General features: G+C 38.2%; 1 protein-coding gene across 2 annotated transcripts in view; it reads right to left on the minus strand.

Annotated features, from left to right (window-relative positions):
- Nucleotides 1–7846: 7846 nt before the first annotated feature.
- Nucleotides 7847–14471, minus strand: part of eif2ak3 (eukaryotic translation initiation factor 2-alpha kinase 3) — a 63382-nt gene continuing 56757 nt past the window's right edge. Inside the window, exons 17-18 of one of the 2 annotated variants that reach the window (XM_017435261.3) lie at nucleotides 12447–12509; nucleotides 7847–11648 (exon numbers count right to left, since the gene is read on the minus strand). In XM_017435261.3, the coding sequence (XP_017290750.1) occupies nucleotides 11466–11648; nucleotides 12447–12509 (246 nt within the window). In that variant the 3' untranslated portion in view covers nucleotides 7847–11465. The remainder of the gene's footprint in view (nucleotides 11649–12446; nucleotides 12510–14471) is intronic. The other variant, XM_017435260.3, reaches the window with a different exon arrangement.

A 14471-nucleotide genomic window follows, 5' to 3' on the forward strand; every position in this document is an offset into this window, starting at 1 on the left:
CATATACCAAAACATATACTAAGGTATCACACCAGTGTATTTACATGAATCAAAACAACAAAAGCAACATTATAATGTATATATGCACAAGTGCTTCCTGAACACACCAACACTTACAAAGACGGAGGTCTCCCAAGGCACAAGTGTGTAGGGCACATGGAGTGTTTATAAGACCTGTTTTCTCCCTTATTTTTCAAAACTTTACCAGAGAAAATACGTCAAAGCTTGTTCTATGATGAGAGCATTCATTACTTCACGTATTCTGCACGTACAATATAACAAAGATCAGATGTCTCACTTCGATTGAAACCCAAACATTTTACCAGTTTTTAGCAGGGACGTGCAGTCAGGGGAGGCAGGGGAGGCGGAGCCTCACCTGTCGTCATGACAAGTAAAAAAAAAAAAAACAATGATAACATAAAATGAATATTAATATTTGTCCACTGATCTTTATGTATGACTAATTTTCGAACATTTTTATGGTCAAAATCGCTGAAATTGCATATTTCTTGTTCAAATACAAGGGTGAAACGCGAGGTGCAGCAGCAACGAGTCGAGCCTCACCTCTGATTGCGCAATCCATCACAAACTGCGTTGATACATGCAATTGGCCCGTGCCTGTTGTCGTATCGCTGCATGTCGCCAATATAATGGTTTATATACCCTGATTTTCCACAGTCTGGCTAATGTCTTTAACCATTTACGTTTAATGTTTGTTAGTGACATATTTAGTTTTGCTGAGGGGACATAAAATCATGGTGAAAAGGCACAGGGTGAGGCAGGGCAGTACTCTGGCGCACTGAAGGGGGCGTACGTGAGCCAACGGGAGCTTGTTGCTGCTGTCTTTAGTGGAGTGAGAGTCACGTGCACTGCTGCGAGCCATTAATTTTTGTTTTGCTCCATCGGACTGCCAAAACGGTAATTGCAGCGTTTTTTTCTTATCTTATCTTTAATACGTACGTGTGTGCGTGTGTGTTAGAGTGAGAGACAGAGAGAGAGAGAGTGAATGCATGTGTGTGTGAAGGACGCTGATGAGATATGAAATAATCAGTAGCCAATTGAATAAGCTACCCTTTTGGGTTTATATATTTATAAATCTGACTCTAAAGAAGTTGGTGCCTCACCAACCATGAATCTTACCGCACGTCACTGGTTTTTAACATAAATTTTTTAAAACTAATTATTAACTATGAACTTATTTATTACCCCGTGTGTGTAAATTAGTCACATAATGAACTTATTACTGTGTTTGAATAAAAGGCAGCACAGCCGCAGCTCGACTTTTCAATCAAGCGAACTTATGACAGACGGATGTGATGTCAGCCCGTGGCGGGACTACCACGCTCCGCCGGCGGGAGGCGGTGAAATGTAAACATAGCTGCAGTCAGCTCTGGGTGCAGGAGAAGTGCGCCCAGAACAGTCCTATCTCTTGTATTGAAGAGCAGCTACTGAGCATGTACAGCTTTTAATGAGAGTCTATGGGCAAAGATTTTTGCGCCCCGGAGTGGAAATACGTTACCAATCAGACAATGTTGATGAACGAAACAACTTTACTTATAATTAACTATAAGATATTTATCTTACACAACTAAAAATATGTATACATATATTTCAAAATATTTTTATTTTATTATTTAATTTTTATTTAATTTTATACATCCTATTCAAGGTAATGTGAGTGGTGGGGCGGCGCCCTTGGGCCCTCCATTGGCCAGCCGCCACTGGTTCAAGGCGTCTATTGCAGATGCAACTTCCAGGAGCTGTGGCCTGAAGGTGACTCATCACTGTTGCGGTGGCAATCAGAGGACCCGCTGTTGGACACCAGCTGTGATTGAGGCATCAGGTTTAAGAAGGAGGCCTTTAGGGCTTGGCTGTCCTAGGGGACTCGCAAAGCAGCTGACAGGTACAGGGTGGCCAGAGGGTCTGTGGCCTCTGTGGTTGCGGATGCAAAAATTTGAAGAGACCATGGAGAAGGACTTTTGGTTGGCCTTGAGGAGGTTTTGGCAAACTGTTTGAAAACTCAGGAAAAAAAAGCGGGCTCCATTTTAGCCATGCTTGTTCTGGGTGAGGAACTACTGACCTGGACTGTGGATATTGTTGAGCAGTGGAAGGAGCACTTTGAGAATCTCCTTAATCCGTGAGATTCACTCTGAGTTGCTGAAGGCCCTGGATGTTGTGGGACTGTCATGGTTGACAACTCTCTTCAACATTGCATGGAGGACCGGGACAACACCTGTGGAGTGGCAGACAGGGGTGGTGGTTCCGATTTTTAAAATGGGGGACCAGAGAGTGTGTTCCAACTATCAGGGGATCACAATTCTCAGCCTCCCCAGGAAAGTTTACTCCAGGGTTTTGGAAGGGAGGCTCCGGCCATTTGTTGAACCTTGGATCCAGGAGGACCAATGTGGCTTTTGTTCTGCTTGTGGAACAGTGGACCAGATTTTCATCCTTGCGGAATTGCTAAGGGGGTCATGGGAGTTTGATTCTCCAGTCTACATGTGTTTTGTCAATCTGGAGAAGGTTTATGACCATGTTCTCAGAGGCATTCTGGGTGCTGCAGGAGTATGGGGTGCCTGGGTTGCTTTTGAGGGCAATCCAGTCCTTGTATAACCAAAGCAGGAACTGTGTATGCATTCTTGGCACAGAGTCAAGCTTGTTCTTGGTGCGGGTTAGACTCTGCCAGGGCTGTCGTTTTTGTCTTTGATCCTGTTTGTGGCATTCATGGACAGGATCTCAAGACGCAGTTGTGGAGAGGAGTGTGTCTGGTTTGGGAACCTCAGGGTTTCATCTCTGCTTTTTGCAGATGATGTGGTTCTGTTGGCGTGTTCAGGCCATTACCTTTAGCGTGCACTGGGACGGTTCGCAGCCAAGTGTGAAACAGTTGGGATGAAAGTCAGCTCCTCTATGTCCAAGGCCATAGTTCTCAACCAGAAACAAGTGGAATGCTCCCTCCAGATTGAGAGTGAGTCTCTGCTTCATGTGGAGCAGTTCAAGTATCTGGGAGTCTTGTTCTCGGGTGATGATAGGATGGAATGGGAGATGAATTGACAGATTGGTGCCTCGTCTGCAGTAATGGGAGCGTTGCTTCAATCGGTTGTGGTGAAGAAAGAGTTGAGTTAAAGGCAAAGCTCTATATTTACTGGTCCATGTACATTCCAACCCTCACCTATGGTCATGAGGTTTGGATTATGACCGAAAGAACAAGATACTAGATACAAGCAGCTAAAATGGGCTTCCTTTGTAGGGTGGCCGGACTCAGCCTTAGAGATAAGGTGAAGAGGTCTATCATTAAAGTGGAACTTGAAGTAGAGACGCTGCTCCTACACATCAAAGGGACTCAGATGGGTTGGGCATCTGATTAGGATGCCTCCCCATCGCTTCCTTTTGGAGGTTTTTCAGGTATGTCCCACTGGGAAAAGACCTCGGAACAAACCCAGAACTCGCTGGAGGGCTTATATATCCTCTCTGGCCTGATAATGCCTTGGGAATGGACATCCTAAGTGATGGTCCTGCAACCCAGTACCATAATCAGACAAACTACTTTCTTCTCAGCATTGTTCCATACTCTTTAGGTTTCAAAAAGATCACCTGGAACTTTTTTGAGAGGTCACATGGAAAGAGGGCTCCTGATGGAGGGGTTGTAGCGCTTAAATTGATTGCTGACAAGCATGTCCATGCAGGTGACGATCTTCAGTCACCCAAAGAGTACAATTATCTTTGCACCAACACAGACAGATGGGTTGAGGAAGATGAGATTACTCACATTGACGACTTGCTTCCCCCACCGGTGTGCCCTGTGGTTGGACAAAAAATTGACTGGACAAAGTTAAGATGGTTTAAAGTTTTGTTTGAATAATGATTCTATGAATGTTATGTGAATCTTCTTAATGCACTTACATTTATTTTTTAGCAGCAAAAATGCTACTGGTATAAGTTCACACACTCATTTTTAAAATGTTACTTTATGATCATTTTCATTTTGATTCTTGATGTTTATTCACATTTGTAATGCTTTTCCATTACTGTTACTGCTGTTATGAAAATTGAATTTAGTTAAGCATTTGAAACTTACATTCACAACTGTGTTGGCTCAGTGGTCAGTGCTGCAGTCTTGTAATCTTAAGGTTGCAAGTTTGAACACAGGGATGTATCAGGAAAGGCATCCACTGTCAAAACAATGCCAAATTGTTCATGTGAGTTTGCTCACTGTGGCAACCCCTGAAAAAGGGAGCAGCTGAAAGAACTTACTTACTATTTAAAATTTACATGTAACCTGTTTCCTTAGTGGCTTGTTGGAATGTTGAATATATTAAAAAAAACACTTTTTGCATTGATATACTGTGGTGTGGTACAGTTTATCATATAGCCTGGCATGTCATTTGGTGTGACATTCACAGTTTTGACAAAAAAAAAACACAGCTTTGTTAGTGGTAAATCAAGTAAATATAGTTTTAAAAAAGTTTAATGGAATTCTAAAATATCTTGTAAAATTTAGGAATTATGTCGTCAACACACTTCTGTCAGTCTGTCCCAGGGCCGCTGTAGCTAAAGTGTAGCTTACCACCATCAGTGTGTGAATGGGTGGATGAATGACTGATTGTAGTGTAAAGCACTTTGGGTCCTTGGACTAATTAAAGCGCTGTACAAGTGCAGGCCATAAATTTACCATTTACTTTGAATGATGATTTAGAAAAAATAACCAAATTGTACCATATTTTCTTAAGGAAATGTTATGTATCAAAGCAGTCATGTATAAATGTTTGAAGTGAGTTAAAAAACAAAAGTACCCCATTTTCATTTGACACAAAATAGCTTTCACGTTACAACAGCTGACGATTTCTAGCACTGATACAGCAAATTGATGAAAAGAAAATTACAAACTCCAAATGAACATAAATATATATTCATAGCAACACACTAACAAAAAATATTTTCAGGGATATTTGAATTAAAAAAAAAAGCTTTTTTCCACTTACATGTCAGCTACCCATTTGATCTATTTTTGTCTTTATCCACTACTTTTACCTACATTTCTTTTACTTTTATCTAGCCTTTTGCTAATTTGAGTCTTTCGCTCCTTCTAGTTAACCTTTTATTACATTTAGCTTTTACCTAGCCTTTTTGATACTTTTAGTTAACCTTTTGATATTTTTGGCTAATTAGCTTGAATTTTGCTTTTTTTTTTTTTAGCTTTTAACAAGCATTTTTCTACATTTTGCTTTTTGCTACTGTTATGCTACTTTTACCTTTACTAACAACTCAGTTTCAGCTTCTTTAGCCAATTTCAGAAAAATCATTCAGTACTCAGCATTCTCTTATTCATACTGGGATCTTCTGTGGATGATGTGACTTGGAAAAATGTTTGAATCCTACCTAATCGTTTTATCCTTACCAACAATGTAAAAGAAGCATCCTTCAAACTGATAGACAAGATTTACCCTAGAAAAAAAAAAGACTACCTTAATTAGTTCAAATCTGATATAGATACTGTCAAGTTATTTCTCCACAGGATCCAGGTAACTTGAAAACCCAAGGACAAACAGACGCAAGTCTTGACTCAGCTTGAAAATTTTTATTTATTTTTATCTTCTTTGAAGCGACAGGTCAAAAACCTTTGAAGATCGAAACAAAAAATTAAACAATTTCATTTCTAATTTAAAGTTAAATAATATTCAATTTTAATTCTCTTTAAGTCTTTTACATTTTTAACTATTTTGTACTGTGTACTTGCATCATTGTAACTGTAAATATTGTATATTCTAAACAATGTATTTTAAGTGCTTTTAAACATCCTAAATCATTTAAATAATCTAATCAATGTACATTTTTAAAGCATAATTATCTTTACATTTTTCACATAATTAAATTACTTTTAATCAATGAATTGCTTTTAAATCTCAGTCATCCCCAAACATACACCAACCAATATATTTCATCTTTTAATTTACTCAGTATAAAGGCTTGACATGGTCAATCTAAGCCCACAAATGTTCAATTTCATCATTACAGACAACTTTTTAAACTATTTTAAACACATGATTTAGGAAAATATTCAACCAAAATTCATTCTAGAAAAGGGATAAATTACTATTAGTATTTAACATTGATAAAGTCATCTTTAATTTATCTTTTAATGAACAACAAACTTGAGATATTTTAACTACTTCAACAACAATCCTATAGTGTCACTTCAATGATCTACACTGTTTGCTTTGACAACATGATTGACCAGCTTTCCTCCTTAAATTCACTTTAATTAAACCAAATTTTGGTATCTTAGCTTAACTATAACCTAAACTTATACATACTTACTTTACTACTCACTTAACTATGTCTTTTAACATTCTTTTTTAACAGATTTGACTCACCAGTGGCCTGTCTGTGTCCATTCTATCCTGCTGGTTGTTTGTTTGACTCCACACCTGTGTCATTAGTACAGGTGGAGGTGAAGCATTTACCTGGCCTTGTCTAGATTTAGCACCATCTGGTGGTCACATTGAAAATGGGTCAAGTTGAGAGAGAGAGAGATGGAGATATGACGGATTAGAGAAAGGAGAGAGGAAAGAAATGACTGGTAGTGGCACTGGGTCTCAAGTTAACTTAACAGATACAATTTGTACTTTCTGTGATCTTTCCTCTGAATCTGCAGTTCATCTGTTCTGGCTGTCTCATCCTGAAGTATTTTGGCAGCATTTCTGTAATTATTTGGAAATATCCCTCGACTTTTAATGTTCTGTTTGTCTTCCAGCACTAGAAAATAAATGAATCTAGAGGAATGCATAATCATCCAAGCCAAATTTTTCATACATAAATGTAAATTCTTACAGATAATGCAAAACCTCCTAGGTTTCATGATTAGGACCAAGCAGTATATGCCTTCCACTTAATTCTCCATTAATCAAAAAATAATAAAAATTGTAATGACTTTCTCTCAGCCCAAAATCCTTACTTTATATGGCCTAATTTCTTTTTATCATATGTTGTGTCATGGCATAAATAGGATTTCTGCTGTTTTCATTGCTGTTGTCTTATTGATTCTATATATCCGTATAGTGCCCTGAGATGACTTTTGCTGTGAAATGGGGCTAAATAAATCAACCTAATTGAATTGAAAACAGAAGAAAAAAGCTGTATCTTCAGAAGAGCTGTTTATTTTTAATCAGCCGGCAGCTAAGCAGACTTTAATTTTTCTGACAACCAGGTAATAAATCTGCTGTTGGGTCACATCAGTTCAGTAAGAGCTCCTACAGCTTGGTTCAAGGCAGATTGTGTTCAGACTGACAAACAAATGCAGCTCAAGAGGGTTCAGTCAGTCTGACTAAAAATGTTTTCAAGGTGCACTGAGGACATTCACAAATGTATGTAGAAAATAATTGTATGCATGTAGCGTTGTCCAAAAGCATTCTGATAACTCGAGATGGAAATAAGCAAGCAGCCAAAACAGGGCCTAAGCCTCTGTTACCCTGGTGATTTAGCCAAGCTCACAGAGTTTTGTTTGTGATACTGAAAATTTTGACTATCAACTCAACTTAGCTGGCTAAACTAAAATACTTGCTTCATTGTACAACCCTCTGTTCTCTTAATTACAAACACAATTTCTTTCCAGCTAAATATTTTATATAGAACAATAAAAATGTGTTACAAAAACAAATCTTTATTTTTTGACAACTGGTTAAGGAACAATATTGTATTGGTAATTCAACAAAGAAGGCAAACTTTTCAGTTACCAAAGAATTCTTATGTACTTCAAGGTCTCAGTGAGCTCCTATCAGTTTGCAATTGTTTTTTATGCTATTCCATCAGTTACTATTCTCAATGTTTAATTTTTGTTAGAAAAATTTTTGATGATTGTTTGGTTGCCACATAATCTTCTGATAACTAAAACTTACCTGCTCAACACAATGAATGATCACACACAACTGTAAAAATTGTACAGAACAGTTTATTAAATTTAGACTTATAAGAAGTCATATTCTAACGCACTCCATCGCTTGAAGCGCTTATTATTAATACCAACCCACAAAGGATTGATCACGGCATCAAAACATAAATTAATGAAATAAACATATATACAATTCAACATGGTCAGAGAAATTGGATTTGTGCAGAATTCACACGACTACATGTCCAACCAGAGGCGTGAGATACTGAAAGAAAGGGTCTTTTTATGTGAACTACCCTCTGGGAAAGCTTACTGGTAGTGGAAGAAAAACCTATTGTGTAATATCATTTTCTTGGTTTGATTAAAAAAAAAGGAATATCTGTAGAATTTCTTAGTACACATACACATATTGCTGTTGTCAGTATTAATGGATTTATTTTTCATCTACCAGTTTTTCTTTGTTGCAAAATTCACTCTGGAATTGATCCTTGAAAAGAACTGTACAAAAAAGTTTCCCAATAATTTGAGGTAATTTCTTGAGAAATATTTTATTTGAATACAGTTAAAAGGATAGTCTGGTTATTTTTGAAGGGATGTTCTGTCAAATAGTTATCAATAGTTAGCATCTTAAGAACCACAGAACGCAGTATGAAGACAAAGGATACAATTTACCTATAGGCTCTGCTAATGCCTAACCAAAGGAGGGCCTATTTTTTATTGCTATTCTGGCTTATAAAAGACTTTCTCAGAAATGTCAAACTGGTGTAAAAGTATGCTACATTAGCCGAAATTAAACATTTACACTTTTGCACAACACAGTTTGTTTAATTTGTAAATTTTCTCAACCAAACATCTGTGTTACTATGCAAATGTCAGCCACCTAAGGCTGCTGAACATATCAGTCCAACTACTTAGCATGTCTGATCTGGTTCATAGACTGTATATCTATACATAGGGCCAGAACCTGGAATTTGAAGCAGGACCTTTCATCCCTACAAGCTGGTTCCAGTACAAGTTTTAGGTCCCACACCTTCTACACAAATGGAACATTGCCCTTGTTTTGTTTTTGTTGTTTTTTTAGCAAACAAACAAAATTGAATTGTTGATTCATATAGTTCTTACCTTGCTGTTCTATGTTCAAATATTATTTTTAAAAATAATTTTAGCTGTAATTACTTATTTCATGCTTAAAAGAATAGTCATTTAACACTATGATTGTGAGCAAGGGAGTAGGTGAGACTTAAAGCCCAACATCCATAGTGTGAAAACTTTGATCCCAAAAATACAACATGGCAACTTCCAAAAACTGTTTCCTGCTGGCTTTATTTCCCAACAACCAGAAAAGGCAGGAACATTTGGTCTAGTAATATAATACTCATCTCCTATTGAACTGATACATTCAACAGCCTCAGGAGACAGACATTCGCTTAGGAACATGAATGTTGTTTGGTTTAGTAGACAGTGGCAGACTTAACAAAATACATCATGTATGTAAAGGTTTACCATTACCTAAAGTTTTGTTCAACACCTCAATGCCATTTTGTAAAAGCAGTCGTTTTATAAGCATGAAAAACAATGTTAAATAGTCCCCTGGTTTGACTAGCCATTAACCTAGCCTGGAGGAAGTCTTCTGACTTTTTCTCCATACTCTGTGCTCTATGATTGAATGTCATTGGTACCAACAACTGATAACTATTCAACAGAACATCTCTTCACATCACCAGATTGTCAATTTAAAGATTATTTCTACAAAACAGTAGTATATGCCAAAGAGTGACTTAAATATTAGTATCTTCAAACAGTCCTTAAAGAAAATTCTTTTCAGATTTACAGCATACACTTTCACACTAAACCTGGAGGTTTTACTATGATCAGGATGCATTATGCAAGATCTCTAGTTTCCAATTTTTCCTTGGTGGAAGTACCATTTTGCTTAAATATGCAAGGTGAGAACTGATAACTTTACAATGATGACTCATTTTCTGTAGGGTGAGTGAGTGGCAGGAACAAACATCAATTTGACTTCCTGTATCAGACACAGTATAGACTAAAATAATGAAAAAAAAACCCTGCAGAATGAAAAAAAGTGCTTTAAAAAAGAGAAAAAGTTTAGAAAAGTACAATCATAGAAAACACAATTTAAATTAACAGTTTGTGTGTAGTTCCTATTGGGTCATATGACTCTCCTCGCACATAATGGTTATGTGGCTCACAAAACCGTCATCAGGTCCAGGTCCCCTATACACAGTGTGGAGGGTATAACACAGTACTGACTTCATCTAAATGCTACTTTATAGCAACATGGAAGAGCTGCAGACCTTAGAACTTGTAGTCTATATGTATGTGTGTGTTTTTGTTTCCTGGGAATACCATTAGGACAGTGCTGAACCCTAAGGACAATATTCCAAAATGTATTATTGGTTACAAAAAAGTACACTTGGCTGTCTTTCAAATGGCACTCTGGTTCCTGCAAATTCCCTTATGGTTTTCAAAGCAGGACAAAGCTCTCGTCTTTGTTCCTCAAACATGTGAAAACAAACACTGAGAAGAATTTCAAAAGGTATGACCATCATCTGACTCCGGGGTCATACTGTAACATTCAGCAAAAAATAAAATAATAAAATAAAAATAAAAAATCACCTCGATTTCTCTCAGAATTTTACACTATCTTACAGGTACATTTTTGAAAAAAAGCTTTTACAAGCAATGACGCCTTACAGTATGTATAACATGAGTCCAACTTATTGTCTAAATTAACAAACTAAAGAATATAAACAAGGTTCTTCTTTCACTTCTGTGCAGAGAGTAAAGAGGTGTTAGAAAATGATGAAGTCATTCAGGAAAATTTACATAGAAAAACTGCATCCTATTACCAGCATTAAGAAAAAAAAACATTCACCCCTTCATTCTCAATATGCACATGCAAAAAAACATGAGCCAAAAGAATTGCATCGACTGCGGTAGGGCAAGTGGCTCATATCTAAAGGCTCATACCTGAAGGACAGGAATCAAAGTTCTTTCAAAGCACTACAAAATGATGGGGTTTTTTTTGGTTTCCCAAATCAGGCATATTGTGTGTCAAAGCAACAGTTAGTGCTCATACTTGTATTCAGTATAAATCACTGGTAAATCAAGCATCAAAGGCCCCTTTGGAGTGTCCTCTTGGTCTTCATACCTGGGGCGCAGATGACTGAGTGAACAGTGCCTCAATTTTGGAGCAAGCAGGATGTTATGATCAGACAAAAATCCAATCAGATTTGAAACTGTTGCACATCCGTTACTCAGAGAAATCTGAAATGCCCACAAGTAGGTAACTCAAGTACAACTCAAGCCAACTCTGGTACAAAACATTATAAGTGGCTGCCACTTTTGAAACAAACTTTTTCCACGAAGTATGAAAACCGGTCAGTACAATAATGCATAAAGTGTTTTACCAAGATATCTGTGCACAATGTGTTAATAATATTACCATTACTGAGGCACACTCCTTGGATAGGTGTTTTTCTTGGGCGCCAGAACAAAAAAAGGTTGATAAGAAAAGATTGACATAGAACCGGGGCTTGAAAAATGGGCAGATGAATTTTCAGCTAGTTGACATCTGCCGAGAAGGACGGCCCATCGAAGAGGAGCTATACGTGCGAGAACGTTGCCTTACAGCGATTCGGCAGGGCAGCTCTAGGTTCTGGAAGAGGGGCAGTCCCGTGATCTCTGCTGCCTCGGGACGCTCATTGGGGCTCAGCGACAGCATGCTGCGGACCATGTTTAGCTATTCACAGAAAGGAAACACGGAGTTCTTCAGAACTATGTTCAAGCAGCAGTTTCTTAACTTGTACAACAACATGACAGAACCAACACCATTTGTACATCTTATAATGTTAAAATTTACATTAAAATCATCTGGCAACACACAATAAAAGTATTCATAGTTTTGATAAATTATACAGTGCCTTGAAAATGGGAAAATAAATAAATAAATGCACTCTAGGAGTGTGCTAATCTCATTAGAATGTAGACAAGTTTACAAGGTACTGGAGGAAAACTCGCTGTGTAATGACAGACTGAATCTGGCCAATGCTTGAGTAGCACCACAAACAAATTAAAGTATTCCAAAGAATAAAATTTATTGATACAAACTATACTTAAAGATGTTTAATATATTACATTTAAATGTGCAATATATTTGCATTTGCAAATTTGTCCTCATGTTGAGTGGTTTTGGACATTAATACAAACACTATTCCTTATTAGATTGACTGAGCATGATTGATTTACCACGTCATTAAATGTTCAAACTAGTCATTTAAATCTGTAACTTTAATATAAAAGCAAACTCTTTTTACTCTGTGAGTGTATCACTTTGTCTATATCTTAATACCAGTACTCTACTCAGCATTGCTCGTAATTGTTTAGCACCATTGTCTCATAGCAAAAAGGTCCTGGGTTCAAAACTCCCACAGCAATAAAAGGACAAACCAGGTATAAACAATGGATAGATGGACATATGAATAGGGTTGGAATGCCATTTCCTTTTGAAGCCACTAGATGGTAGCAGATGACCACTTACCTCTTGAACATTGTTTTTGGAAAAGACCTCTGGGAAGTGCAGCTCTCTCACCTCTGTGAGCGTCTGAAAGGAAGAATGTAAACACCTGTGAGCAAAGAAGCCCTAGTGACTTCATAAGTCCCTATTCACAAAGATAAATACTTGATTGTTCATCACAGTTGTCAAAAAACAACTCCCATGTAATTTGAATATAAAGAAAAAAGGAAAAATACATCAAACATTGCTCCCTCAACATAAAGAGTAGAAGAATTAGGAAAATAAAATAAATAACAATGAGAAACTGGCTGATTTAGAGACTATGCACATACTGATGGATTTATTGGTTATAGCATGAAACTTTGAAACGACTCAGAAAACATGACACAATCTCATGCTATGGTTTACTACACTGTGTCTGCACTGTATTGTGGCACACCTGTAGTGATTTTATGAATAATAGGTGTTGCCACTGCTTGTTTTTCTTATCTACATATCTGCACATCAGTAACACATCAATAAGCCCTAAAAAGTCATAAAAATCATAAAAAGCAGGCTCTTATTTAGCTAGCCGTTAGCCTTGCCAGAGCAAAAACTTTTGCCCTTTTCTCTGTAGTCTGACTAGACTACCTCTTTAAGTTTGCCAGTGAACAACTAAATGTTTCTGATAAGGATTGTGAGAAAGTGTTGTGGTCACATGAAACCAAAACAAAACACTTGGCATATTATTTTCCTTGTTCATATTCAAAAAAACAACTCAAGTAACAACATTAGAAGAGCGCAAACATCCACCAAGGCCATACAGTCATTAAAAAAAAAAATCATCATTACATGGATCATCACCAAAATTTAATCACTGTTTTTTTGTGACAACCCAAACATTTCCTAAAAAATTAATCCAAACCTGGTTATTAGTACTTAAGTAATAGACAGATGGACAGGCAAACCAACAAATATTACCGAAAACATAACCTCCTTGGAAGAACTCATTTTCTTTACTGCAAAATAGAGCTAGAAGTGTTGAGCACATTATGGCACTGATTGTCTGAATGCTAAGTCAAAATCACACTATTGTTTCCTTGTTCATAGTTTCTTCTGTACGTTTTTTGGACTAACATCTTTAGCAGACTAAAACTAGTTTTACTTTTCATATATCAACAGGTTCGGCTCATTCCGGACATAATGACTCTGACTTTGTAACTTTTATACTTTTTGAATTATTTAACTTTATTTACTTATTTTTTTCCTTTAAGAAATTTAAATCATTTAAAAATGACATATTATTATTTCCTCTCCCTGGGCTGCCACCTTATCGTGGTGGAGGGGTTTGAGTGTCCCAATGATCCTAGGAGCTATGCTGTCAGGGGCTTCATGCCCCTAGTAGGGTCACCCAAGGCAGACAGGTCCTAGGTGAGGGGCCCGACGAAGTGCAGCCCAAAGACCCCTTATGATGAGTCACAATATTGGACACAGTGTTCCCTCGCCCAGACGCGGGTCACCGGGGCCCCACTCTGGAGCCAGGCCTGGAGGTGGGGCACGTTGGCGAGCGCCTGGTGGCCGGGCTTTCACCCATGGAGCCTGGCCGGGCACAGCCCAAAGAGGTGACGTGGGTCCCTCTTCCCATGGGCTCACCACCTATGGGAGGGGCCAAAGGGGTTGGGTGCAATGTGGGATGGGAGGTGGCCGAAGGCGGGGACCTTGGCGATCTGATCCTTGGCTACAGAAACTGGCTCTTGAGACTTGGAATGTCACCTCTCTGGTGGGGAAGGAGCCTGAGCTGGTGTGTGAGGTTGAGAGGTTCCGGCTAGAAATAGTTGGGCTCACCTCAACGCACGGCTCTGGCTCTGGAACCAATCTCCTTGAGAGGGGTTGGACACTCTTTCACTCTGGAGTTGTCCACAGCGAGAGGCGCCGAGTAGGAGTGGGCATACTTGTTGCCCCCCATCTTGGTGCCTGTACGTTGGGGTTTACCCCGGTGAACGAGATAGTAGCCTCCCTCCGCCTACGTGTGGGGGGACGGGTCCTGACTGTTGTTTGCGTTTATGCGCC

Source organism: Kryptolebias marmoratus, linkage group LG10 (genome assembly GCF_001649575.2).
Source record: "Kryptolebias marmoratus isolate JLee-2015 linkage group LG10, ASM164957v2, whole genome shotgun sequence".
Lineage (NCBI taxonomy): Eukaryota > Metazoa > Chordata > Actinopteri > Cyprinodontiformes > Rivulidae > Kryptolebias > Kryptolebias marmoratus.